The 27,860-nt window shown below is 55.5% G+C and overlaps 1 protein-coding gene across 1 annotated transcript in view; it reads right to left on the bottom strand.

Annotated features, from left to right (window-relative positions):
• LOC140373178 (nectin-3-like protein) overlaps window positions 1-27,860 on the bottom strand; it is a 90,422-nt gene that overhangs the window by 39,122 nt on the left and 23,440 nt on the right. Inside the window, exon 2 of the mRNA XM_072459880.1 lies at window positions 14,194-14,544. Within this exon, the coding sequence (XP_072315981.1) occupies window positions 14,194-14,544 (351 nt within the window). The remainder of the gene's footprint in view (window positions 1-14,193; window positions 14,545-27,860) is intronic.

The raw sequence follows: 27,860 nt of genomic DNA, 5'->3' as shown, positions 1-27,860 counted from the left end.
CATGTGTGGACAGTGGACGTGGAGCGCGTGTGTGGACAGTGGACGTGGAGTGCGTGTGTGGACAGTGGACGTGGAGTGCGTGTGTGGACAGTGGACGTGGAGTGCGTGTGTGGACAGTGGACATGGAGCGTGTGTGTGGACAGTGGACGTGGAGTGCATGTGTGGACAGTGGACGTGGAGTGCGCGTGTGGACAGTGGACTTGGAGCGTGTGTGTGGACAGTGGACGTGGAGTGCGTGGACGTGGAGTGCGCATGTGGACAGTGGACGTGGAGTGCGTGGACAGTGGACGTGGAGTGCGTGTGTGGACAGTGTACGTGGAGTGCGTGTGTGGACAGTGGACGTGGAGCGCGTGTGTGGACAGTGGACGTGGAGTGCGTGGACAGTGGACGTGGAGTGCGTGTGTGGACAGTGGACGTGGAGTGCATGTGTGGACAGTGGACGTGGAGCGCCTGTGTGGACAGTGGACGTGGAGTGCGTGGACGTGGAGTGCGCGTGTGGACAGTGGACATGTAGTGCATGTGTGGACAGTGGACGTGGAGTGCGCGTGTGGTCAGTGGACGTGGAGTGCGTGGACGTGGAGTGCGTGGACGTGGAGTGCGCGTGTGGACAGTGGACGTGGAGTGCGCGTGTGGACAGTGGACGTGGAGTGCATGTGTGGACAGTGGACGTGGAGTGCGTGTGTGGACAGTGGACGTGGAGTGCGCGTGTGGACAGTGGACGTGGAGTGTGTGGACGTGGAGTGCGCGTGTGGACAGTGGACATGGAGTGCATGTGTGGACAGTGGACGTGGAGTGCGTGGACAGTGGACGTGGAGTGCGTGTGTGGACAGTGGACATGGAGTGCATGTGTGGACAGTGGACGTGGAGTGCGCGTGTGGACAGTGGACGTGGAGTGCGTGTGTGGACAGTGGACGTGGAGCGCGTGTGTGGACAGTGGAAGTGGAGTGCGTGTGTGGACAGTGGACATGGAGTGCGTGGACGTGGAGTGCGCGTGTGGACAGTGGACGTGGAGTGCGCGTGTGGACAGTGGACGTGGAGCGCGTGTGTGGACAGTGGACGTGGAGTGCGTGTGTGGACAGTGGACGTGGAGTGCGTGGACGTGGAGTGCGCGTGTGGACAGTGGACGTGGAGTGCGCGTGTGGACAGTGGACGTGGAGCGCGCGTGTGGACAGTGGACGTGGAGCGCGTGTGTGGACAGTGGACGTGGAGCGCGTGTGTGGACAGTGGACGTGGAGCGCGTGTGTGGACAGTGGACGTGGAGTGCGTGTGTGGACAGTGGACGTGGAGTGCGTGGACGTGGAGTGCGTGTGTGGACAGTGGACGTGGAGCGCGTGTGTGGACAGTGGACGTGGAGCGCGTGTGTGGACAGTGGACGTGGAGTGCATGTGTGGACAGTGGACGTGGAGTGCGTGGACAGTGGACGTGGAGTGCGTGTGTGGACAGTGGACGTGGAGTGCATGTGTGGACAGTGGACGTGGAGCGCGTGTGTGGACAGTGGACGTGGAGTGCGTGGACGTGGAGTGCGCGTGTGGACAGTGGACATGGAGTGCATGTGTGGACAGTGGACGTGGAGCGCGTGTGTGGACAGTGGACGTGGAGCGCGTGTGTGGACAGTGGACGTGGAGCACGTGTGTGGACAGTGGACGAGGAGTGCGCGTGTTGACAGTGGACGTGGAGTGCGTGGACGTGGAGTGCTTGTGTGGACAGTGGACGAGGAGCGCGTGTGTGGACAGAGGACGAGGAGCGTGTGTGTGGACAGAGGACGAGGAGTGCATGTGTGGACAGAGGACGAGGAGTGCGTGTGTGGACAGTGGACGTGGAGTGCGTGTGTGGACAGTGGACGAGGAGCGCGTGTGTGGACAGAGCACGAGGAGCGTGTGTATGGACAGAGGACGAGGAGTGCATGTTTGGACAGTGTGTGGACAGTGGACGTGGAGCGCGTGTGTGGACAGTGGACGTGGAGTGCGTGTGTGGACGTGGAGTGCGTGTGTGGACGTGGAGTGCGTGTGTGGACAGTGGACGTGGAGTGCGTGTGTGGACGTGGAGTGCGTGGACGTGGAGTGCGTGTGTGGACAGTGGACGTGGAGCCCGTGTGTGGACAGTGGACGTGGAGCGCGTGTGTGGACGTGGAGTGCGTGTGTGGACAGTGGACGTGGAGTGCGTGTGTGGACAGTGGACGTGGAGTGCGTGTGTGGATGTGGAGTGCGTGGACGTGGAGTGCGCGTGTGGACAGTGGACGTGGAGTGCGCGTGTGGACAGTGGACGTGGAGCGCGTGTGTGGACAGTGGACGTGGAGCGCGTGTGTGGACAGTGGACGTGGAGCGCGTGTGTGGACAGTGGACGTGGAGCGCGTGTGTGGACAGTGGACGTGGAGTGCGCGTGTGGACAGTGGACGTGGAGCGCGTGTGTGGACAGTGGACGTGGAGTGCGTGTGTGGACAGTGGACGTGGAGTGCGTGGACGTGGAGTGCTTGTGTGGACAGTGGACGTGGAGTGCGTGTGTGGACAGTGGACGTGGAGTGCGTGTGTGGACAGAGGACGAGGAGTGCGTGTGTGGACAGTGGACGAGGAGCGCGTGTGTGGACAGAGGACGAGGAGCGTGTGTGTGGACAGAGGACGAGGAGTGCATGTTTGGACAGAGGACGAGGAGTGCGTGTGTGGACATTGGACGTGGAGTGCGTGTGTGGATATTGGACGTGGAGTGCGCGTGTGGACAGTGGACGTGGAGCGCGTGTGTGGACAGTGGACGTGGAGTGCGTGTGTGGACAGTGGACGTGGAGTGCGTGTGTGGACGTGGAGTGCGTGGACGTGGAGTGCGCGTGTGGACAGTGGACGTGGAGTGCGCGTGTGGACAGTGGACGTGGAGCGCGTGTGTGGACAGTGGACGTAGATCGCGTGTGTGGACAGTGGACGTGGAGTGCGTGTGTGGACAGTGGACGTGGAGTGCGTGAACGTGGAGTGCGTGGACGTGGAGCGCGTGTGTGGACAGTGGACGTGGAGCGCGTGTGTGGACAGTGGACGTGGAGCGCGTGTGTGGACAGTGGACGTGGAGCGCGTGTGTGGACAGTGGACGTGGACGTGGAGTGCATGTGTGGACAGTGGACGTGGAGTGCATGTGTGGACAGTGGACGTGGAGTGCGCGTGTGGACAGTGGACGTGGAGTGCGTGTGTGGACAGTGGACGTGGAGCGCGTGTGTGGACAGTGGACATGGAGTGCATGTGTGGACAGTGGACGTGGAGCGCGTGTGTGGACAGTGGACGTGGAGCGCGTGTACGGACAGTGGACGTGGAGCGCGTGTGTGGACAGTGGACGTGGAGCGCGTGTGTGGACAGTGGACGTGGAGCGCGTGTGTGGACAGTGGACGTGGAGTGCGTGGACGTGGAGTGCATGTGTGGACAGTGGACGTGGAGTGCATGTGTGGACAGTGGACGTGGAGCGCGTGTGTGGACAGTGGACGTGGAGTACGTGTGTGGACAGTGGACGTGGAGTGCGTGTGTGGACAGTGGACGTGGAGTGCGTGTGTGGACAGTGGACGTGGAGTGCGTGTGTGGACAGTGGACGTGGAGTGCGTGTGTGGACAGTGGACGTGGAGTGCGTGAACGTGGAGTGCGTGGACGTGGAGCGGGTGTGTGGACAGTGGACGTGGAGCGCGTGTGTGGACAGTGGACGTGGAGCGCGTGTGTGGACAGTGGACGTGGAGCGCGTGTGTGGACAGTGGACGTGGACGTGGAGTGCATGTGTGGACAGTGGACGTGGAGTGCATGTGTGGACAGTGGACGTGGAGTGCGTGTGTGGACAGTGGACGTGGAGCGCGTGTGTGGACAGTGGACATGGAGTGCATGTGTGGACAGTGGACGTGGAGCGCGTGTGTGGACAGTGGACGTGGAGCGCGTGTGTGGACAGTGGACGTGGAGCGCGTGTGTGGACAGTGGACGTGGAGTGCGTGTGTGGACGTGGAGTGTGTGTGTGGACGTGGAGTGCGTGTGTGGACAGTGGACGTGGAGTGCGTGTGTGGACGTGGAGTGCGTGGACGTGGAGTGCGTGTGTGGACAGTGGACTTGGAGTGCATGTGTGGACAGTGGACGTGGAGTGCGTGGACAGTGGACGTGGAGTGCGTGTGTGGACAGTGGACTTGGAGTGCATGTGTGGACAGTGGACGTGGAGTGCGTGGACGTGGAGTGCGCGTGTGGACAGTGGACATGGAGTGCATGTGTGGACAGTGGACGTGGAGTGCGTGGACAGTGGACGTGGAGTGCGTGTGTGGACAGTGGACTTGGAGTGCATGTGTGGACAGTGGACATGGAGTGCGTGGACAGTGGACGTGGAGTGCGCGTGTGGACAGTGGACATGGAGTGCATGTGTGGACAGTGGACGTGGAGTGCGCGTGTGGACAGTGGACGTGGAGCGCGTGTGTGGACAGTGGACGTGGAGTGCGTGTGTGGACAGTGGACGTGGAGTGCGTGTGTGGACGTGGAGTGCGTGGACGTGGAGTGCGCGTGTGGACAGTGGACGTGGAGTGCGCGTGTGGACAGTGGACGTGGAGCGCGTGTGTGGACAGTGGACGTGGAGCGCGTGTGTGGACAGTGGACGTGGAGTGCGTGTGTGGACAGTGGACGTGGAGTGCGTGAACGTGGAGTGCGTGGACGTGGAGCGCGTGTGTGGACAGTGGACGTGGAGCGCGTGTGTGGACAGTGGACGTGGAGCGCGTGTGTGGACAGTGGACGTGGAGCGCGTGTGTGGACAGTGGACGTGGACGTGGAGTGCATGTGTGGACAGTGGACGTGGAGTGCATGTGTGGACAGTGGACGTGGAGTGCGCGTGTGGACAGTGGACGTGGAGTGCGTGTGTGGACAGTGGACGTGGAGCGCGTGTGTGGACAGTGGACATGGAGTGCATGTGTGGACAGTGGACGTGGAGCGCGTGTGTGGACAGTGGACGTGGAGCGCGTGTACGGACAGTGGACGTGGAGCGCGTGTGTGGACAGTGGACGTGGAGCGCGTGTGTGGACAGTGGACGTGGAGCGCGTGTGTGGACAGTGGACGTGGAGTGCGTGGACGTGGAGTGCATGTGTGGACAGTGGACGTGGAGTGCATGTGTGGACAGTGGACGTGGAGCGCGTGTGTGGACAGTGGACGTGGAGTACGTGTGTGGACAGTGGACGTGGAGTGCGTGTGTGGACAGTGGACGTGGAGTGCGTGTGTGGACAGTGGACGTGGAGTGCGTGTGTGGACAGTGGACGTGGAGTGCGTGTGTGGACAGTGGACGTGGAGTGCGTGTGTGGACGTGGAGTGCGTGGACGTGGAGTGCGCGTGTGGACAGTGGACTTGGAGTGCGCGTGTGGACAGTGGACGTGGAGTGCGTGTGTGGACGTGGAGTGCGTGGACGTGGAGTGCGCGTGTGGACAGTGGACTTGGAGTGCGCGTGTGGACAGTGGACGTGGAGCGCGTGTGTGGACAGTGGACGTGGAGCGCGCGTGTGGACAGTGGACGTGGAGCGCGTGTGTGAACAGTGGACGTGGAGCGCGTGTGTGGACAGTGGACGTGGAGTGCGTGTGTGGACAGTGGACGTGGAGTGCGCGTGTGGACAGTGGACGTGGAGTGCATGTGTGGACAGTGGACGTGGAGCGCGTGTGTGGACAGTGGACGTGGAGTGCGTGTGTGGACAGTGGACATGGAGCGTGTGTGTGGACAGTGGACGTGGAGTGCATGTGTGGACAGTGGACGTGGAGTGCGTGGACAGTGGACGTGGAGTGCGTGTGTGGACAGTGGACTTGGAGTGCATGTGTGGACAGTGGACGTGGAGTGCGTGGACAGTGGACGTGGAGTGCGTGTGTGGACAGTGGACTTGGAGTGCATGTGTGGACAGTGGACGTGGAGTGCGTGGACGTGGAGTGCGTGGACAGTGGACATGGAGTGCATGTGTGGACAGTGGACGTGGAGTGCGTGGACAGTGGACGTGGAGTGCGTGTGTGGACAGTGGACTTGGAGTGCATGTGTGGACAGTGGACGTGGAGTGCGTGGACAGTGGACGTGGAGTGCGCGTGTGGACAGTGGACATGGAGTGCATGTGTGGACAGTGGACGTGGAGTGCGCGTGTGGACAGTGGACGTGGAGCGCGTGTGTGGACAGTGGACGTGGAGTGCGTGTGTGGACAGTGGACGTGGAGTGCGTGTGTGGACGTGGAGTGCGTGGACGTGGAGTGCGCGTGTGGACAGTGGACGTGGAGTGCGCGTGTGGACAGTGGACGTGGAGCGCGTGTGTGGACAGTGGACGTGGAGCGCGTGTGTGGACAGTGGACGTGGAGTGCGTGTGTGGACAGTGGACGTGGAGTGCGTGTGTGGACAGTGGACGTGGAGTGCGTGTGTGGACAGTGGACGTGGAGTGCGTGAACGTGGAGTGCGTGGACGTGGAGCGCGTGTGTGGACAGTGGACGTGGAGCGCGTGTGTGGACAGTGGACGTGGAGCGCGTGTGTGGACAGTGGACGTGGAGCGCGTGTGTGGACAGTGGACGTGGACGTGGAGTGCATGTGTGGACAGTGGACGTGGAGTGCATGTGTGGACAGTGGACGTGGAGTGCGCGTGTGGACAGTGGACGTGGAGCGCGTGTGTGGACAGTGGACGTGGAGCGCGTGTGTGGACAGTGGACGTGGAGTGTGTGTGTGGACGTGGAGTGCGTGTGTGGACGTGGAGTGCGTGGACGTGGAGTGCGTGTGTGGACAGTGGACGTGGAGCCCGTGTGTGGACAGTGGACGTGGAGCCCGTGTGTGGACAGTGGACGTGGAGCGCGTGTGTTGACAGTGGACGTGGAGTGCGTGGACGTGGAGTGCTTGTGTGGACAGTGGACGTGGAGTGCGTGTGTGGACAGTGGACGAGGAGCGTGTGTGTGGACAGAGGACGAGGAGTGCATGTGTGGACAGAGGACGAGGAGTGCGTGTGTGGACAGTGGACGTGGAGTGCGTGTGTGGACAGTGGACGAGGAGCGCGTGTGTGGACAGAGGACGAGGAGCGTGTGTGTGGACAGAGGACGAGGAGTGCATGTTTGGACAGAGGACGAGGAGTGCGTGTGTGGACATTGGACGTGGAGTGCGTGTGTGGATATTGGACGTGGAGTGCGTGTGTGGACATTGGACAAGGAGCGCGTGTGTGGACGTGGAGTGCGTGTGTGGACAGTGGACGTGGAGTGCGTGTGTGGACAATGGACGTGGAGCGCGTGTGTGGACAGTGGACGTGGAGTACGTGTGTGGACAGTGGACGTGGAGTGCGTGTGTGGACAGTGGACGTGGAGTGCGTGTGTGGACAGTGGACGTGGAGCGCGTGTGTGGACAGTGGACGTGGAGTGCGTGTGTGGACAGTGGACGTGGAGTGCGTGGACGTGGAGTGCATGTGTGGACAGTGGACGTGGAGTGCATGTGTGGACAGTGGACGTGGAGCGCGTGTGTGGACAGTGGACGTGGAGTACGTGTGTGGACAGTGGACGTGGAGTGCGTGTGTGGACAGTGGACGTGGAGTGCGTGTGTGGACAGTGGACGTGGAGTGCGTGTGTGGACAGTGGACGTGGAGTGCGTGTGTGGACGTGGAGTGCGTGGACGTGGAGTGCGCGTGTGGACAGTGGACTTGGAGTGCGCGTGTGGACAGTGGACGTGGAGTGCGTGTGTGGACGTGGAGTGCGTGGACGTGGAGTGCGCGTGTGGACAGTGGACTTGGAGTGCGCGTGTGGACAGTGGACGTGGAGCGCGTGTGTGGAGTGCGTGTGTGGAGTGGACAGTGTCTCCACAGTGGACGTGGAGTGCGTGTGTGGACAGTGGACGTGGAGTGCGTGTGTGGACAGTGGACGTGGAGCGCGTGTGTGGACAGTGGACGTGGAGCGCGTGTGTGGACAGTGGACGTGGAGTGCGTGTGTGGACAGTGGACGTGGAGCGCGTGTGTGGACAGTGGACGTGGAGCGCGTGTGTGGACAATGGACGTGGAGTGCGTGGACGAGGAGTGCGTGTGTGGACAGTGGACGTGGAGCGCGTGTGTGGACAGTGGACGTGGAGCGCGTGTGTGGACAGTGGACGTGGAGCGCGCGTGTGGACAGTGGACGTGGAGCGCGTGTGTGGACAGTGGACGTGGAGCGCGTGTGTGGACAGTGGACGTGGAGTGCGTGTGTGGACAGTGGACGTGGAGTGCGCGTGTGGACAGTGGACGTGGAGTGCATGTGTGGACAGTGGACGTGGAGTGCGTGTGTGGACAGTGGACATGGAGCGTGTGTGTGGACAGTGGACGTGGAGTGCATGTGTGGACAGTGGACGTGGAGTGCGTGGACAGTGGACGTGGAGTGCGTGTGTGGACAGTGGACTTGGAGTGCATGTGTGGACAGTGGACGTGGAGTGCGTGGACAGTGGACGTGGAGTGCGTGTGTGGACAGTGGACTTGGAGTGCATGTGTGGACAGTGGACGTGGAGTGCGTGGACGTGGAGTGCGCGTGTGGACAGTGGACATGGAGTGCATGTGTGGACAGTGGACGTGGAGTGCGTGGACAGTGGACGTGGAGTGCGTGTGTGGACAGTGGACTTGGAGTGCATGTGTGGACAGTGGACGTGGAGTGCGTGGACGTGGAGTGCGCGTGTGGACAGTGGACATGGAGTGCATGTGTGGACAGTGGACGTGGAGTGCGCGTGTGGACAGTGGACGTGGAGCGCGTGTGTGGACAGTGGACGTGGAGTGCGTGTGTGGACAGTGGACGAGGAGTGCGTGTGTGGAGTGGACAGTGTCTCCTGGACAGTGGACGTGGAGTGCGTGTGTGGACAGTGGACGTGGAGTACGTGTGTGGACAGTGGACGTGGAGTGCGTGTGTGGACAGTGGACGTGGAGTGCGTGTGTGGACAGTGGACGTGGAGCGCGTGTGTGGACAGTGGACGTGGAGTGCGTGTGTGGACAGTGGACGTGGAGTGCGTGGACGTGGAGTGCATGTGTGGACAGTGGACGTGGAGTGCATGTGTGGACAGTGGACGTGGAGTGCGTGTGTGGACAGTGGACGTGGAGTGCGTGTGTGGACAGTGGACGTGGAGTGCGTGTGTGGACAGTGGACGTGGAGTGCGTGTGTGGACAGTGGACGTGGAGTGCGTGTGTGGACGTGGAGTGCGTGGACGTGGAGTGCGCGTGTGGACAGTGGACTTGGAGTGCGCGTGTGGACAGTGGACGTGGAGCGCGTGTGTGGACAGTGGACGTGGAGCGCGTGTGTGGACAGTGGACGTGGAGCGCGTGTGTGGACAGTGGACGTGGAGCGCGCGTGTGGACAGTGGACGTGGAGCGCGTGTGTGGACAGTGGACGTGGAGCGCGTGTGTGGACAGTGGACGTGGAGTGCGTGTGTGGACAGTGGACGTGGAGTGCGCGTGTGGACAGTGGACGTGGAGTGCATGTGTGGACAGTGGACGTGGAGCGCGTGTGTGGACAGTGGACGTGGAGTGCGTGTGTGGAGAGTGGACGTGGAGTGCGTGTGTGGACAGTGGACATGGAGCGTGTGTGTGGACAGTGGACGTGGAGTGCATGTGTGGACAGTGGACGTGGAGTGCGTGGACAGTGGACGTGGAGTGCGTGTGTGGACAGTGGACTTGGAGTGCATGTGTGGACAGTGGACGTGGAGTGCGTGGACAGTGGACGTGGAGTGCGTGTGTGGACAGTGGACTTGGAGTGCATGTGTGGACAGTGGACGTGGAGTGCGTGGACGTGGAGTGCGCGTGTGGACAGTGGACATGGAGTGCATGTGTGGACAGTGGACGTGGAGTGCGTGGACAGTGGACGTGGAGTGCGTGTGTGGACAGTGGACTTGGAGTGCATGTGTGGACAGTGGACGTGGAGTGCGTGGACAGTGGACGTGGAGTGCGCGTGTGGACAGTGGACATGGAGTGCATGTGTGGACAGTGGACGTGGAGTGCGCGTGTGGACAGTGGACGTGGAGCGCGTGTGTGGACAGTGGACGTGGAGTGTGTGTGTGGACAGTGGACGAGGAGTGCGTGTGTGGAGTGGACAGTGTCTCCACAGTGGACGTGGAGTGCGTGTGTGGACAGTGGACGTGGAGTGCGTGTGTGGAGTGGACAGTGTCTCCTGGACAGTGGACGTGGAGCGCGCGTGTGGACAGTGGACGTGGAGTGCGTGTGTGGACAGTGGACGTGGAGTGCGCGTGTGGACAGTGGACGTGGAGCGCGTGTGTGGACAGTGGACGTGGAGCGCGTGTGTGGACAGTGGACGTGGAGCGCGTGTGTGGACAGTGGACGTGGAGTGCGCGTGTGGACAGTGGACGTGGAGTGCGCGTGTGGACAGTGGACGTGGAGTGCATGTGTGGACAGTGGACGTGGAGCGCGTGTGTGGACAGTGGACGTGGAGTGCGTGTGTGGACAGTGGACGTGGAGTGCGTGTGTGGACAGTGGACGTGGAGTGCGTGTGTGGACAGTGGACATGGAGCGTGTGTGTGGACAGTGGACGTGGAGTGCATGTGTGGACAGTGGACGTGGAGTGCGTGGACAGTGGACGTGGAGTGCGTGTGTGGACAGTGGACTTGGAGTGCATGTGTGGACAGTGGACGTGGAGTGCGTGGACAGTGGACGTGGAGTGCGTGTGTGGACAGTGGACTTGGAGTGCATGTGTGGACAGTGGACGTGGAGTGCGTGGACGTGGAGTGCGCGTGTGGACAGTGGACATGGAGTGCATGTGTGGACAGTGGACGTGGAGTGCGCGTGTGGACAGTGGACGTGGAGCGCGTGTGTGGACAGTGGACGTGGAGTGCGTGTGTGGACAGTGGACGAGGAGTGCGTGTGTGGAGTGGACAGTGTCTCCTGGACAGTGGACGTGGAGCGCGTGTGTGGACAGTGGACGTGGAGTGCATGTGTGGACAGTGGACGTGGAGCACGTGTGTGGACAGTGGACGTGGAGTGCGTGTGTGGACAGTGGACGTGGAGTGCGTGTGTGGACAGTGGACGTGGAGTGCGTGTGTGGACAGTGGACGTGGAGTGCGTGTGTGGACGTGGAGTGCGTGGACGTGGAGTGCGCGTGTGGACAGTGGACGTGGAGCGCGTGTGTGGACAGTGGACGTGGAGCGCGTGTGTGGACAGTGGACGTGGAGCGCGTGTGTGGACAGTGGACGTGGAGCGCGCGTGTGGACAGTGGACGTGGAGTGCGTGTGTGGACAGTGGACGTGGAGTGCATGTGTGGACAGTGGACGTGGAGTGCGTGTGTGGACAGTGGACATGGAGCGTGTGTGTGGACAGTGGACGTGGAGTGCATGTGTGGACAGTGGACGTGGAGTGCGTGGACAGTGGACGTGGAGTGCGTGTGTGGACAGTGGACTTGGAGTGCATGTGTGGACAGTGGACGTGGAGTGCGTGGACGTGGAGTGCGCGTGTGGACAGTGGACATGGAGTGCATGTGTGGACAGTGGACGTGGAGTGCGTGGACAGTGGACGTGGAGTGCGTGTGTGGACAGTGGACGTGGAGTGCGTGGACGTGGAGTGCGCGTGTGGACAGTGGACATGGAGTGCATGTGTGGACAGTGGACGTGGAGTGCGCGTGTGGACAGTGGACGTGGAGTGCGTGTGTGGACAGTGGACGAGGAGTGCGTGTGTGGAGTGGACAGTGTCTCCACAGTGGACGTGGAGTGCGTGTGTGGAGTGGACAGTGTCTCCACAGTGGACGTGGAGTGCGTGTGTGGACAGTGGACGTGGAGTGCGTGTGTGGACAGTGGACGTGGAGTGCGTGGACGTGGAGTGCGCGTGTGGACAGTGGACGTGGAGTGCGCGTGTGGACAGTGGACGTGGAGCGCGTGTGTGGACAGTGGACGTGGAGCGCGTGTGTGGACAGTGGACTTGGAGTGCATGTGTGGACAGTGGACGTGGAGTGCGTGGACGTGGAGTGCGCGTGTGGACAGTGGACATGGAGTGCATGTGTGGACAGTGGACGTGGAGTGCGCGTGTGGACAGTGGACGTGGAGCGCGTGTGTGGACAGTGGACGAGGAGTGCGTGTGTGGAGTGGACAGTGTCTCCACAGTGGACGTGGAGTGCGTGTGTGGACAGTGGACGTGGAGTGCGTGTGTGGACAGTGGACGTGGAGCGTGTGTGTGGACAGTGGACGTGGAGCGCGTGTGTGGACAGTGGACGTGGAGTGCGTGTGTGGACAGTGGACGTGGAGCGCGTGTGTGGACAGTGGACGTGGAGCGCGTGTGTGGACAATGGACGTGGAGTGCGTGGACGAGGAGTGCGTGTGTGGACAGTGGACGTGGAGCGCGTGTGTGGACAGTGGACGTGGAGTGCGTGTGTGGACAGTGGACGTGGAGTGCGTGGACGTGGAGTGCATGTGTGGACAGTGGACGTGGAGTGCATGTGTGGACAGTGGACGTGGAGCGCGTGTGTGGACAGTGGACGTGGAGTACGTGTGTGGACAGTGGACGTGGAGTGCGTGTGTGGACAGTGGACGTGGAGTGCGTGTGTGGACAGTGGACGTGGAGTGCGTGTGTGGACAGTGGACGTGGAGTGCGTGTGTGGACAGTGGACGTGGAGTGCGTGTGTGGACAGTGGACGTGGAGTGCGTGTGTGGACAGTGGACGTGGAGTGCGTGTGTGGAGAGTGGACGTGGAGTGCGTGTGTGGACAGTGGACATGGAGCGTGTGTGTGGACAGTGGACGTGGAGTGCATGTGTGGACAGTGGACGTGGAGTGCGTGGACAGTGGACGTGGAGTGCGTGTGTGGACAGTGGACTTGGAGTGCATGTGTGGACAGTGGACGTGGAGTGCGTGGACGTGGAGTGCGCGTGTGGACAGTGGATATGGAGTGCATGTGTGGACAGTGGACGTGGAGTGCGTGGACAGTGGACGTGGAGTGCGTGTGTGGACAGTGGACTTGGAGTGCATGTGTGGACAGTGGACGTGGAGTGCGTGGACAGTGGACGTGGAGTGCGCGTGTGGACAGTGGACATGGAGTGCATGTGTGGACAGTGGACGTGGAGTGCGCGTGTGGACAGTGGACGTGGAGCGCGTGTGTGGACAGTGGACGTGGAGTGCGTGTGTGGACAGTGGACGAGGAGTGCGTGTGTGGAGTGGACAGTGTCTCCACAGTGGACGTGGAGTGCGTGTGTGGACAGTGGACAGTGTCTCCTGGACAGTGGACGTGGAGCGCGCGTGTGGACAGTGGACGTGGAGCGCGTGTGTGGACTTGGAGTGCGTGGACGTGGAGTGCGTGTGTGGACGTGGAGTGCGTGGACGTGGAGTGCGCGTGTGGACAGTGGACGTGGAGTGCGCGTGTGGACAGTGGACGTGGAGTGCGTGTGTGGACAGTGGACGTGGAGCGCGTGTGTGGACAGTGGACGTGGAGCGCGTGTGTGGACAGTGGACGTGGAGTGCGCGTGTGGACAGTGGACGTGGAGTGCGCGTGTGGACAGTGGACGTGGAGTGCGTGTGTGGACAGTGGACGTGGAGCGCGTGTGTGGACAGTGGACGTGGAGTGCGTGTGTGGACAGTGGACGTGGAGTGCGTGTGTGGACAGTGGACGTGGAGTGCGTGTGTGGACAGTGGACATGGAGCGTGTGTGTGGACAGTGGACGTGGAGTGCATGTGTGGACAGTGGACGTGGAGTGCGTGGACAGTGGACGTGGAGTGCGTGTGTGGACAGTGGACTTGGAGTGCATGTGTGGACAGTGGACGTGGAGTGCGTGGACGTGGAGTGCGCGTGTGGACAGTGGACATGGAGTGCATGTGTGGACAGTGGACGTGGAGTGCGCGTGTGGACAGTGGACGTGGAGCGCGTGTGTGGACAGTGGACGTGGAGTGCGTGTGTGGACAGTGGACGAGGAGTGCGTGTGTGGAGTGGACAGTGTCTCCTGGACAGTGGACGTGGAGCGCGTGTGTGGACAGTGGACGTGGAGCGCGTGTGTGGACAGTGGACGTGGAGTGCATGTGTGGACAGTGGACGTGGAGCACGTGTGTGGACAGTGGACGTGGAGTGCGTGTGTGGACAGTGGACGTGGAGTGCGTGTGTGGACAGTGGACGTGGAGCGCGTGTGTGGACAGTGGACGTGGAGTGCGTGTGTGGACAGTGGACGTGGAGTGCGTGTGTGGAGTGGACAGTGTCTCCTGGACGTGTTTGAAAGGCTGGACTTGTCTTTGTCTCCTTCATTTGGAGAGACATTTATTGAGACAGATGAGACATGTCCCAGATCGCACTCACCTAAGACGTTGACGTAGGTGGACGCCTGCGTGTTGCCCAGGGGGAAGGTGGCCACTTTGCACGTGTACGAGCCGATGTCGTGGAAGCCCACCCGCTCCAGGACGATGGTGGCGTCCCGCACGGACGGGGACACGAAGGACACGCGGCCCGAGTACTCCGAAGACACGGACGTCCCGTACTCCGGGTTGAAGACGGCCAGCGTGGCGGTGCCCGAGGGGAGCCGGCGTTCCCACGAGCTCTGGGTCAGACTCAGGTTGGAGCCGACCTCCACCCGGCAGCTCAGGGTGATGTTCTTGCCCAGCACGGCGTCGATCCGCTCAGGGACGCTCACCTGGCTGCTGACCACGCCCGCTGCCAAAGGAAAGGACAAATGACTGAGGGATGGTTAAAGCTGCTCCATGCTACTTGTCTCCATGGAGACGGTAGCGCTTTGCCTAGAATGTTCCACAGTACGACATTAAAGCACAGGGTCAAATGAGAGAGAAGACAATAAATGTGTGATCGAGTCAAGGAAAGGACTCTCTGGAGACAAGGAGGCGAGCGGTCAGTTTTACACGTTCACACTGGTGAGCGGTCAGTTTTACACGTTCACACTGGCGAGCGGTCAGTTTTACACGTTCACACTGGTGAGCGGTCAGTTTTACACGTTCACACTGGCGTGAGCGGTCAGTTTTACACGTTCACACTGGCGTGAGCGGTCAGTTTTACACGTTCACACTGGTGAGCGGTCAGTTTTACACGTTCACACTGGTGAGCGGTCAGTTTTACACGTTCACACTGGCGTGAGCGGTCAGTTTTACACGTTCACACTGGTGAGCGGTCAGTTTTACACGTTCACACTGGCGTGAGCGGTCAGTTTTACACATTCACACTGGTGAGCGGTCAGTTTTACACGTTCACACTGGCGAGCGGTCAGTTTTACACGTTCACACTGGTGAGCGGTCAGTTTTACACGTTCACACTGGTGAGCGGTCAGTTTTACACGTTCACACTGGTGAGCGGTCAGTTTTACACATTCACACTGGTGAGCGGTCAGTTTTACACGTTCACACTGGTGAGCGGTCAGTTTTACACGTTCACACTGGCGTGAGCGGTCAGTTTTACACGTTCACACTGGTGAGCGGTCAGTTTTACACATTCACACTGGTGAGCGGTCAGTTTTACACGTTCACACTGGTGAGCGGTCAGTGTCTGGACCTGGAGAAGACCTCCTCCTAAAACGAGCTCAATAAATGTGGAACTGTAGAAGGTTTAACAAACATTCACAGATGAATCTATATATGTTATATATATGTTATATATGTGTTATATACGTGTTATATATGTTATATATATGATATATATGTGTTATATATGTTATATATATGATATATATGTGTTATATATATGTTAGCGTGTCATATGAGGAGGTTTCTGTGCGGCGACGTCCAGAAGATGAAGAGCGAGGGAAGAGGATGAAGTGGTCAACACCAAAAGACCAGAAGTGTGTGAAAAACACATAATTAGACAATATTAGTGGAATAAAAGTTTGTAGCTGCAGCTTCTCGTCTTCAGCTGCTTCAGACGCATTAACCGCCATAATCGCTGCAGACATGTTTTTTCCTGAGGTTTGAAAAAGCTGTTCTCTTTAGGGCTTTCTTAATGGGCCCCATGCAGTCTCCACAGGACGCAGTCTCCACAGGACGCCCTCTGAGCAGGCGCGAGAAAAGAGCTGGAACCAGATGAAACAAAAGCACCTCTGAAGTTTCCTTTATGAGCCTCTTAATGTGAGGAAACAGCAGCAGGTGAGGAGCCTCTCCAAACCCATGCACACTAACAAGGACATGTGAGGAAACAGCAGCAGGTGAGGAGCCTCTCCAAACCCATGCACACTAACAAGGACATGTGAGGAAATAGCAGCAGGTCAGTGTCTGAGGAGCCTCTCCAAACCCATGCACACTAACAAGGACATGTGAGGAAATAGCAGCAGGTCAGTGTCTGAGGAGCCTCTCCAAACCCATGCACACTAACAAGGACATGTGAGGAAACAGCAGCAGGTCAGTGTCTGAGGAGCCTCTCCAAACCCATGCAGACTAACAAGGACATGTGAGGAAACAGCAGCAGGTCAGTGTGTGAGGAGCCTCTCCAAACCCATGCACACTAACAAGGACATGTGAGGAAACAGCAGCAGGTGATGAGCCTCTCCAAACCCATGCACACTAACAAGGACATGTGAGGAAACAGCAGCAGGTGAGGAGCCTCTCCAAACCCATGCACACTAACAAGGACATGTGAGGAAACAGCAGCAGGTCAGTGTGTGAGGAGCCTCTCCGAACCCATGCACACTAACAAGGACATGTGAGGAAACAGCAGCAGGTCAGTGTGTGAGGAGCCTCTCCAAACCCATGCACACTAACAAGGACATGTGAGGAAACAGCAGCAGGTCAGTGTGTGAGGAGCCTCTCCAAACCCATGCACACTAACAAGGACATGTGAGGAAACAGCAGCAGGTCAGTGTCTGAGGAGCCTCTCCAAACCCATGCACACTAACAAGGACATGTGAGGAAACAGCAGCAGGTGAGGAGCCTCTCCAAACCCATGCAGACTAACAAGGACATGTGAGGAAACAGCAGCAGGTGAGGAGCCTCTCCAAACCCATGCACACTAACAAGGACATGTGAGGAAACAGCAGCAGGTCAGTGTGTGAGGAGCCTCTCCAAACCCATGCACACTAACAAGAACATGTGAGGAAATAGCAGCAGGTCAGTGTGTAAGGAGCCTCTCCAAACCCATGCACACTAACAAGGACATGTGAGGAAACAGCAGCAGGTCAGTGTGTGAGGAGCCTCTCCAAACCCATGCACACTAACAAGGACATGTGAGGAAACAGCAGCAGGTCAGTGTCTGAGGAGCCTCTCCAAACCCATGCACACTAACAAGGACATGTGAGGAAACAGCAGCAGGTCAGTGTGTGAGGAGCCTCTCCAAACCCATGCACACTAACAAGGACATGTGAGGAAACAGCAGCAGGTCAGTGTGTGAGGAGCCTCTCCAAACCCATGCACACTAACAAGGACATGTGAGGAAACAGCAGCAGGTGAGGAGCCTCTCCAAACCCATGCAGACTAACAAGGACATGTGAGGAAACAGCAGCAGGTGAGGAGCCTCTCCAAACCCATGCACACTAACAAGGACATGTGAGGAAATAGCAGCAGGTCAGTGTGTGAGGAGCCTCTCCAAACCCATGCACACTAACAAGGACATGTGAGGAAACAGCAGCAGGTCAGTGTGTGAGGAGCCTCTCCAAACCCATGCACACTAACAAGGACATCAACATTGTACCAAAGGATCTCATGAACTAGCTTAGAATCATACAATTCTAGTCTGAAACCACAATCATCATGAAAAGTTTGGGACAATTGAATGTATTTTGCAACTAAAAATAAAAAGTACTCTTTGTGCTTTTTGTGTTTTTAGCGCCGTGTTCTAAGGTTGTTCCCTCAGTGAGAACGTGTGGGGAACACTCCATAGTGAGTCATGTCATTCCCTCTGCTGCCTGTAGATGGAGCCCAGAGTCAGCTCCTGCCGTGGGAAACACCATGAAATCTAAAGTGAAGCTACAAAAGCGTGTTTAAAGGCAAATAACAAGAATGAGAAGAATATTTGATTTAAATAAAGACTAAAACTATTCTAAAAAGATCTAACTTTGTCCTATTTATTGTTTGAGGTTTTTCAATGCATCTATAAGAAAATATGTTCACTGAAGGTTTCTAGATGAGAATAATAAGAATGAAAAGTATCACTGATAACAATTCTAAAGTAACAAATATTGGCTCGTTTGATATGATATTAAGATTTATGTCTTTGATAAAACATCGTCTGGCACATGATTTTGTAATTAGACACAACTATCGCAACTAATCGTCACAGCCCAGTTTTACTCAGTCTCATGACTTGGTCAAATAAGTATCTAGTTTCAACACTACTTCTAGTATCATTAGTATCCAGGACTCAACCCTCAAAGAGACCACTCTTTTTCTTTATTACCTTTAACTACTGCAGATGTTTCTTCACAGTCAAAGGACATGAATAACTTGTGATGTTTCTCTCTCCTGAAGTCAGCCTCATACTTCATCTTTCTCACTTACAAGTATCTAATCTTCACAAGAGAAACCAGAAGCTAAACGGGTGCAATGCAGTGTCAGGTTACCAACCAGGAATAAGTCCTTAATAACATGTTACACTTGAAACTCTTTCAATCTGTCACGCAGTTGAGTCACTGTAAAAGGCGGGGCCACATTTTAAACACTACATTAACATTTACAGCTTTGGTCAAGCCTGAACTGCAAAGCCCTTTTCTCCTGAAGCGTTCAGTCCGATTCAACCGTTTGCTTTGATTTTAGTTACGCGGCGACACTTGGAAAAGGCTTTATTTGGACGTCATAAAGTTCCACTTTGTACCTCGTGGAGCTCCTAAAAGTGCTGCTCTGGCTGCTATTTGGAGGCGCTGGCATGGCTGTGCGTGGTAGACCACAGCAATGCTCCGAGGGCCCGTGAGCAGTGTGCGCAGGGAGGCCCGGGCCCCACTGGCTCCTCTGGCTCCCTGTCATTTGGATGATTGCACACATACACTCACACGCTTTCACTGGCCCAAAATAAGGCGGAGTGTGTGAGACTGGGCCGTTTGGGACCAGGATGCATTGTGTCAAGTAGTTTCACGCTGGGCAATAATACGCTGGCTTTTCCTGTTTCTCTTGCTCTTTGCACACAAAAGTACAAAATGCGTGAGTTGTTTTGTGTCATGGGTTTCGCTGTAAGCTGATCAGCCCTGAATGAAGCCGACAGCCTGAAGAAAGCTCATGAACGCTGTCAGAAGTCCCATCTGAGCTGAAACCATCAGCCAGGTTTGTGTTTGATTTGGGTCAAACAAACGACTCATGTCAGAGTTAGTTCCATGATACAGAAAGTGCTCCAGCGTCTCAGTGAAAGAGCTTGACAACGTGTGACTTCTTTGTGTGAAATGACTTCCACAGGCTCTATCCACATTTCACACGTCTTCTGAGGACTCTTGACCTCCTCACGCTCCCTCTGCAGCACCAGCGCTCAGTCAAACCAAATGTAAAGCCCCAACGAGCTGAGGGTCTCACACTGTCAGACCATGTGTCATGCCCAGATGGAGCTGTGCGGGGTCCGAGGGCGGGGTCCGAGGGCGGCTCCGAGACAAGTAAATGAGCCTTGCTGTGGTCCTTAAATAGCCGGATCATCCTTCAGATCCAGACCTGGGCCAGTGAGCCAGCCTCAGTCTAACCCTGACCGTCAGAGTGAGTGGAACAGGTGCCTGAGTGGACTCCGGCCCGCACACTTAAACCAACACGTCTGGCACGCGTGACATTGTTGTGATGTATGTGGACACGTGTCTCCCGCCTGTCGCTCGCTAACATGCTTCACATATCTGAGCTGCAACTGCTCCCGTCCTCTGTTTGTCCGCTTCAGTGTCGGCTTCAGCCTTTTAGCCTGGCCACAGCGCCTTCTGTTTATTTTACAGTAAGCACTACGAGGGAGGGGGGGTGCGGGGCTGAAGTGCACTCCACCCTGAGCATTATGGGAGGGAAGACAGATGGCCTCTGCATGGGACACCTACACAGCCCCGAAAAGGAGGAGGAGGAGGAGGGCCCGGGAGGGAAAGTTGGCACTGAGAGGGAGAGAACACGAACTAGAGCAGCATGAAATGAGATGTAAAATAGTGCAGAGCGATGGGACGAAGGATGCAGCGTCTTAAGCTGTTAAGACATTGTCATCGTCCAAACACGAGTAGCGCTGCAGCGCTGTCGCTGTGGTTAGAGCCGCTTATCAATCTGTAAGCATGGCTAAAGTCGAGAATATAAAACAAGCTTTTATTGAACACTCTTCAGGAGACGCTCTTCAGGAGACACTCTTCAGGAGACACTCTTCAGGAGACGCTCTTCAGGAGACGCTCTTCAGGAGACGCTCTTCAGGAGACGCTCTTCAGGAGACGCTCTTCAGGAGACGCTCTTCAGGAGACACTCTTCAGGAGACGCTCTTCAGGAGACACTCTTCAGGAGACGCTCTTCAGGAGACACTCTTCAGGAGACGCTCTTCAGGAGACACTCTTCAGGAGACGCTCTTCAGGAGACGCTCTTCAGGAGACGCTCTTCAGGAGACGCTCTTCAGGAGACACTCTTCAGGAGGCACTCTGAGACACTCTTCAGGAGATGCTCTTCAGGAGACACTCTTCAGGAGACACTCTGAGACACTCTTCAGGAGACGCTCTTCAGGAGACGCTCTTCAGGAGACGCTCTTCAGGAGACGCTCTTCAGGAGACGCTCTTCAGGAGACACTCTTCAGGAGGCAGTCTGAGACACTCTTCAGGAGATGCTCTTCAGGAGACACTCTTCAGGAGACGCTCTTCAGGAGACACTCTTCAGGAGACACTCTTCAGGAGACACTCTGAGACACTCTTCAGGAGACGCTCTTCAGGAGACACTCTTCAGGAGACGCTCTTCAGGAGACACTCTTCAGGAGACACTCTTCAGGAGACACTCTGAGACACTCTTCAGGAGACACTCTTCAGGAGACACTCTTCAGGAGACACTCTGAGACACTCTTCAGGAGACGCTCTTCAGGAGACACTCTTCAGGAGGCACTCTGAGACACTCTTCAGGAGATGCTCTTCAGGAGACACTCTTCAGGAGACACTCTTCAGGAGACACTCTTCAGGAGACACTCTGAGACACTCTTCAGGAGATGCTCTTCAGGAAACACTCTTCAGGAGACACTCTTCAGGAGACGCTCTTCAGGAGACGCTCTTCAGGAGACACTCTTCAGGAGACGGTCTTCAGGAGACGCTCTTCAGGAAACACTCTTCAGGAGACACTCTTCAGGAGACGCTCTTCAGGAGACGCTCTTCAGGAGACACTCTTCAGGAGACGCTCTTCAGGAAACACTCTTCAGGAGACACTCTTCAGGAGACACTCTGAGACACTCTTCAGGAGACGCTCTTCAGGAGACACTCTTCAGGAGACGCTCTTCAGGAGACGCTCTTCAGGAAACACTCTTCAGGAGACACTCTTCAGGAGACGCTCTTCAGGAGACGCTCTTCAGGAGACACTCTTCAGGAGACGCTCTTCAGGAAACACTCTTCAGGAGACACTCTTCAGGAGACACTCTGAGACACTCTTCAGGAGGCACTCTGAGACACTCTTCAGGAGACACTCTTCAGGAGACGCTCTTCAGGAGACACTCTTCAGGAGACACTCTTCAGGAGACACTCTGAGACACTCTTCAGGAGATGCTCTTCAGGAGACGCTCTTCAGGAGACACTCTTCAGGAGACACTCTTCAGGAGACACTCTGAGACACTCTTCAGGAGACGCTCTTCAGGAGACACTCTTCAGGAGACGCTCTTCAGGAGACGCTCTTCAGGAGACACTCTTCAGGAGACACTCTTCAGGAGACACTCTGAGACACTCTTCAGGAGACGCTCTTCAGGAGACGCTCTTCAGGAGACACTCTTCAGGAGACACTCTTCAGGAGACGCTCTTCAGGAGACACTCTTCAGGAGACACTCTTCAGGAGACGCTCTTCAGGAGACACTCTTCAGGAGACACTCTTCAGGAGATGCTCTTCAGGAGACACTCTTCAGGAGACACTCTTCAGGAGACACTCTGAGACACTCTTCAGGAGACGCTCTTCAGGAGATGCTCTTCAGGAGACACTCTTCAGGAGACACTCTTCAGGAGACACTCTGAGACACTCTTCAGGAGACGCTCTTCAGGAGACACTCTTCAGGAGACGCTCTTCAGGAGACACTCTTCAGGAGACACTCTTCAGGAGACACTCTTCAGGAGACACTCTTCAGGAGACACTCTTCAGGAGACACTCTGAGACACTCTTCAGGAGACACTCTTCAGGAGACGCTCTTCAGGAGACACTCTTCAGGAGACACTCTTCAGGAGACGCTCTTCAGGAGACACTCTTCAGGAGACACTCTTCAGGAGACGCTCTTCAGGAGACACTCTTCAGGAGACACTCTTCAGGAGACACTCTTCAGGAGACGCTCTTCAGGAGACACTCTTCAGGAGACACTCTTCAGGAGACACTCTTCAGGAGACACTCTTCAGGAGACACTCTGAGACACTCTTCAGGAGACGCTCTTCAGGAGACACTCTTCAGGAGACACTCTTCAGGAGACACTCTGAGACACTCTTCAGGAGACGCTCTTCAGGAGACACTCTTCAGGAGACACTCTTCAGGAGACACTCTTCAGGAGACGCTCTTCAGGAGACACTCTTCAGGAGACACTCTTCAGGAGACACTCTGAGACACTCTTCAGGAGACGCTCTTCAGGAGACGCTCTTCAGGAGACACTCTTCAGGAGACACTCTTCAGGAGACACTCTGAGACACTCTTCAGGAGACGCTCTTCAGGAGACACTCTTCAGGAGACGCTCTTCAGGAGACACTCTTCAGGAGACGCTCTTCAGGAGACGCTCTTCAGGAGACGCTCTTCAGGAGACGCTCTTCAGGAGACGCTCTTCAGGAGACACTCTTCAGGAGACACTCTTCAGGAGACACTCTGAGACACTCTTCAGGAGACGCTCTTCAGGAGACACTCTTCAGGAGAAGCTCATAGTTCACCATGGACACCATGAGCAGGAACACGTTCGATCAGGAATGAGAGTGCATTTCCTTCTCTTGCCACCAGTCTGTCACTCTGAGTCCATCACATCTTCCCTCTCTGATTCATATAAGTGCATTGTCTCTTCCCTCACAACGACATCACAATCCCCTCCGCTTCAACAACTTTCATGGTACTAAATGGGCAAAAAAGGACATATATTATGCATAAACATGCACACTTTGCTCCTCCTCCGTCTGTGATGTCATAAAGCTCCGAGATATTCTCACTTTTAAAGTCCACAAAGTCATCGGAGCATTTCTGCCTCAAATCACCTGGTTACAGCTGCATTACGCAGCATTGACACGTTGTAGGAAAGCTAGCTTTTGTTTATCTCACCGGTGTCATTCCCACTGCAGCCAGTAGATGGAGTCAAAATCAATCCCAACTTTAAATGCCAACTTTATTTGTTAGTTCTTAAACATGATGAAAAGCCAGTTCTGTGGCTCTGTGTCCATCACATTATGACATGTTCATGATGTGAAGGTCATGAGGTTCTGTGTGGGAACCCTGACCTGCCCAAACAAACCTGGAGGCGGGACAGGCCTGCACTTTTGCCTCGTTCCGACTTCCTTGAGAAATATGAGGAAAGAGTGAACTCATGGGACGGCGATGCCTGCCCTTTGAAACAAACGCTGCGTATTTGTTTCTCTCCCTGCTGACATCACTAATTGCGACAAGCTGCTCCGAGACTCGAGTCCAAATCAAAACCTTCCTCTCTGCTCGGCAACCGGCTCAAACATCCAACATGGAGCGTTTGATGAGCCAACGCTCCACCTACGAGGGTCTGACCGAGCCTTCCACAACCTCCAGGAAAGAGAAGAGAAGCGGTAAAAGATGCGGCTGAATAAGTTGCGATCTTGTCAATAGCTGGACTGGTGAGGGACAGATCCTAAGACCTCACGGGAGAAAAATGCAGACATAAGATCCGTGTAGGGGAGAGTGTGGTCCAGGTCGAAACCGAAAAGGAAACGTTCAGGCGTCCAGACCAAACCCAGGACGAATGAGGACGAATGAGGACGAATGAGGACACTGGAGAGCTGAAATCTGATCAACCAGAAGACGACTGGAACAAGATGTGCGGCGCTCTAATGTCATTCAAGTACGTCTTTGTCGGGAGAAGTTGTGGTTGACTGAGTCTCGCACTGTCTATTATTATCAGGTGGAGAAGAATGGATTCAAAACAATGCTTGAAAATAGATCGAAATTCAAGACAGACTGAAGAGGACAGACAGGAATGTGTGGTCACTTTGCATTCAGTTTGTTCCAATTACAGCCTCAAAACATCAACAAAGCCTCTTCAAATACTTCAAAGGTTTATGCTCGTTATCGGGACGTTACACCGCCAAAGTATAATATTACAGTTATTATGAGGACAATATGCGGCTCGTGTTTTGTGTGTTTGGGGGTCGTGTTTTGTGTGTTTGGGGGTCGCGGGTCGTGTTTTGTGTGTTTGGGGGTCGCGGGTCGTGTTTTGTGTGTTTGGGGGTCGCGGGTCGTGTTTTGTGTGTTTGGGGGTCGCGGGTCGTGTTTTGTGTGTTTGGGGGTCGCGGGTCGTGTTGAGAACCACAGCTCAAGTGTGATTTATGAAATACAACTTTATGAAGGAAATGTTGTGACCCCAACTGTCCTCGGCTGTAGATCAGCTGTAGAATAATGATTGAAACAAGTGACAGGAGGAGCTCAGTTATGTCTCTCTGCCAATTTATGTCATAAATTCACAATTTCATCCAGAAAACCTCCACAAAAGACAAAGAGAAGGACATTTTGAGAGGACTAATCTGAGAAAGAAAAAGAAAACTCTTTGATTTAAACAATGACAGCTCTCCCAAGCTAACGCTAGCATGGCAGCTACACCCCCAGCTTCAGAGGCGGGGCATGTGGCTTTAGGTGGGCAGAGGGTAGAGGGCAGAGGCTATGAAGGAGCCCAGGTGGCCTCTGGCCTCCCACTGGACCTCAGAACTCTGACCACTGGCTCCCACTGGACCTCAGAACTCTGACCACTGGCTTCCACTGGACCTCAGAACTCTGACCACTGGCTCCCACTGGACCTCAGAACTCTGACCACTGGCTCCCACTGGACCTCAGAACTCTGACCACTGGCTCCCACTGGACCTCAGAACTCTGACCACTGGCTCCCACTGGACCTCAGAACTCTGACCACTGGCTCCCACTGGACCTCAGAACTCTGACCACTGGCCTCCCACTGGACCTCAGAACTCTGACACTTGGACTGTGTTTCTAGGAGACCATCACACAGACTGAGCGGTCAGCGTCTGGACATCATCACACAAATGGAAAACGTTCTGAATGAATTTGAAGCGACACATTTAAAAGACTTTGGAATAAGTGAGACTTATATGTTGGACCTGGTCATTTAACTTGATTGAATATCCTGTGCCAGACTATTTCATACACTAAGAATTGACAAGGTTAAAATAATGGTACAAATATGCAGTGGGTTTAAAGAGTCACTGACCTTTATAGAAGCATTTTTTACTTATTTGAATAATTAAATAACTCCAGTCAAACAAAACTCCAAGTGTCATTAACAGTGAAACAATCCAACGTTCTGAGGTCTTTATTTAATTCAAGTTCATTTGCATAAGTTCAAGTTGTTATGTATGAGTATATCGCTCCATGACCATCAGAAACTTTGAAAATGGTTAAAATACAAATACTTTCCAAATCCAAGTCTATTGTGCTGGTGTTGCTCAGCAGCCTTCCACACTGAGCACTCAATGCAGATCGTCTAATCATTATTGGATTAAGCTGAAATAGCGATACGCAAATTGTTTCTGTCCCTCATGAGGACAAACAGCGCCTCAGACAGACATTAGTGGACAGATCTGCACAAATGAACACTAATAGTGTGGAATTTACAGTCCGACCTGGGAATGCTCTTATTCCCCGTGGAGCCCGAGTCCTGCCCTTACACAACGCTGACTCCACAGTCAATAGGCCGTGTGGAGCCATGTCTTTGGTAAGGTCGCCCTCTAAAGTGGTGGCCATGGGGAAAACAGTCAGACAATGGCTGAATGGCCTGTGTTTTATTGCTTTGATCAGCGCTCAGTCACAGCACCGGCCCACTGGTCCTGCCACTGTGGGACACGTCTTTATCTTAAGAAATATTTGTGCAGCGCGTGAAGAAACATTAGCCTACAGAGGGCCAATCGGGCCCTTTCCTTCCTCCCATTGTGTCCTCAGGGTGTGAGGCTTTATTCATGGTTTTCACAATGGGGGAGGGAGAGTGTCCTTTCCTCCTGCAGCAGCCTGCCTGTCTGTCAAGAGGACTAATATAAGGATTAGATTTGTTTGTTCAATTTCAGTAACTTTGGAGTTTGACTCTGTTTTTCTGCTTAAAGCACGAACCCAAACCCAGAGATGAATGTTTCAGAGAGAAGGCTGAGTGCTTGAGTGGCGTCAGGTCTGATTAGACATTAGCTTTGTGGAGAAAAGGATCAATAGTGTTGGCGTGGAAAGTGTCAAAGACGAGCAGTAACCTTTCCTCTGAGCTCGTGCCCGTAGAGCGGCTGCAGAGGACAATGTGTGCCACTGTGGGCTGAAGCCACTCAAACATTCCCGCAGTGTCCGGAGGAACTGTGTGGGACTTGTTGTTTGTTGTGGGGGTTTGAGGACACTGAGGTGGACGCCAAGCCTTTTGTCCAACAAGAACACAAAGATTTGGGAGGACACAAAGCACCTTCTGTCACAGGAGCCGAGAAGTCAAAGTGACACAGCAAAAGGATAAGTTGATTCTGTGGCTTTGCCCTTGGAGCGCTCGGCGCTCTTGTCATTAGAGCCTAAGTGTTTCACATTAGTAACAGGCCAATGTTAATAGACAAGTGGTTTGACCACAGCCCTCACGATGCAGCTTAAAGTTCATTTGTAAAAGTCAATCCTCTTCAGCCAGAGAATCAAGTCAGTTGATACAAAACAGTTTTGATAAATATTTGATTAAAACCGTGCAGCACAGATCTAATGCAGCTTTTGTTTCACATGGAGCATGTTTCAGGTCTACAAAACTGAGGGGCGTGGCCCGGTTCAGACCTAGTTCAGACCCAAGACTCAGTGCACAGAGAGTTTGTTTTGTCTTCACTTTTAAAACTCTGGTCCAGTTGATAGAATTGAATTTTCTGGATGACTGAGGTTCTAACTCAGCTTTATGAGACTGAGAGTGTGTTCTGCAGTGCGACTGTGGAAGTATCTGAAAGTACTACTACTACTGTACATGAGGCCGCGCCAACTTCCTGTCACGTTTCTGGCACATACAGCCGGACCACAGGGAGTTACACTGTTTCTTTTCCCATCATTATTTCATCTGAGATGTTCGGTATGTATTTGAACAGCGAGTGTGGGCGGGGCCAGCATCGCTTCAGAAGGTGACCACACTCTTCTCCTGCTTGAAGACAAGATAAAACTCATCCGTCACATCTTTCCAGAAGACACATCCTGTATTTCCCTGAAGAAGAGCCACAGATTCAAAATCGCTGTTGTCGCTTCACAAAAGCTCTGCTCACTCTGTACACGCCTGTATTTCTCACTCACCTCTAATCATTAGATCTAATCCAATACCAAAGATTTATCCTTTGAAGTTTATGTAACTGACAAAACATTAAATAATGAACAAAATCTGGTATTGTCACAGGACGGACCCAAAAAGGAGAAAATATCCTTCATATCTGAAGATTTAGTCTCAGTGAGAAGAGAAACCCAAACCATAACCTCCCACACTCCACGAGCAGGTCCCACACTCCACGAGCAGGTCCCACACTCCACGAGCAGGTCCCTCACTCCACGAGCAGGTCCCTCACTCCACGAGCAGGTCCCACACTCCACGAGCAGGTCCCACACTCCACGAGCAGGTCCCTCACTCCACGAGCAGGTCCCTCACTCCACGAGCAGGTCCCACACTCCACGAGCAGGTCCCACACTCCACGAGCAGGTCCCTCACTCCACGAGCAGGTCCCACACGCCACGAGCAGGTCCCTC

The sequence above is a fragment of the Eucyclogobius newberryi genome, unplaced genomic scaffold, assembly GCF_026437365.1.
Source record: "Eucyclogobius newberryi isolate DKJ021-1_F unplaced genomic scaffold, fEucNew1.0.hap1 SCAF_10, whole genome shotgun sequence".
Classification (NCBI taxonomy): domain Eukaryota; kingdom Metazoa; phylum Chordata; class Actinopteri; order Gobiiformes; family Gobiidae; genus Eucyclogobius; species Eucyclogobius newberryi.
The sequence above is the reverse complement of the archived record's forward strand: the minus strand, read 5'-3'. Positions and strand labels throughout refer to the sequence as shown.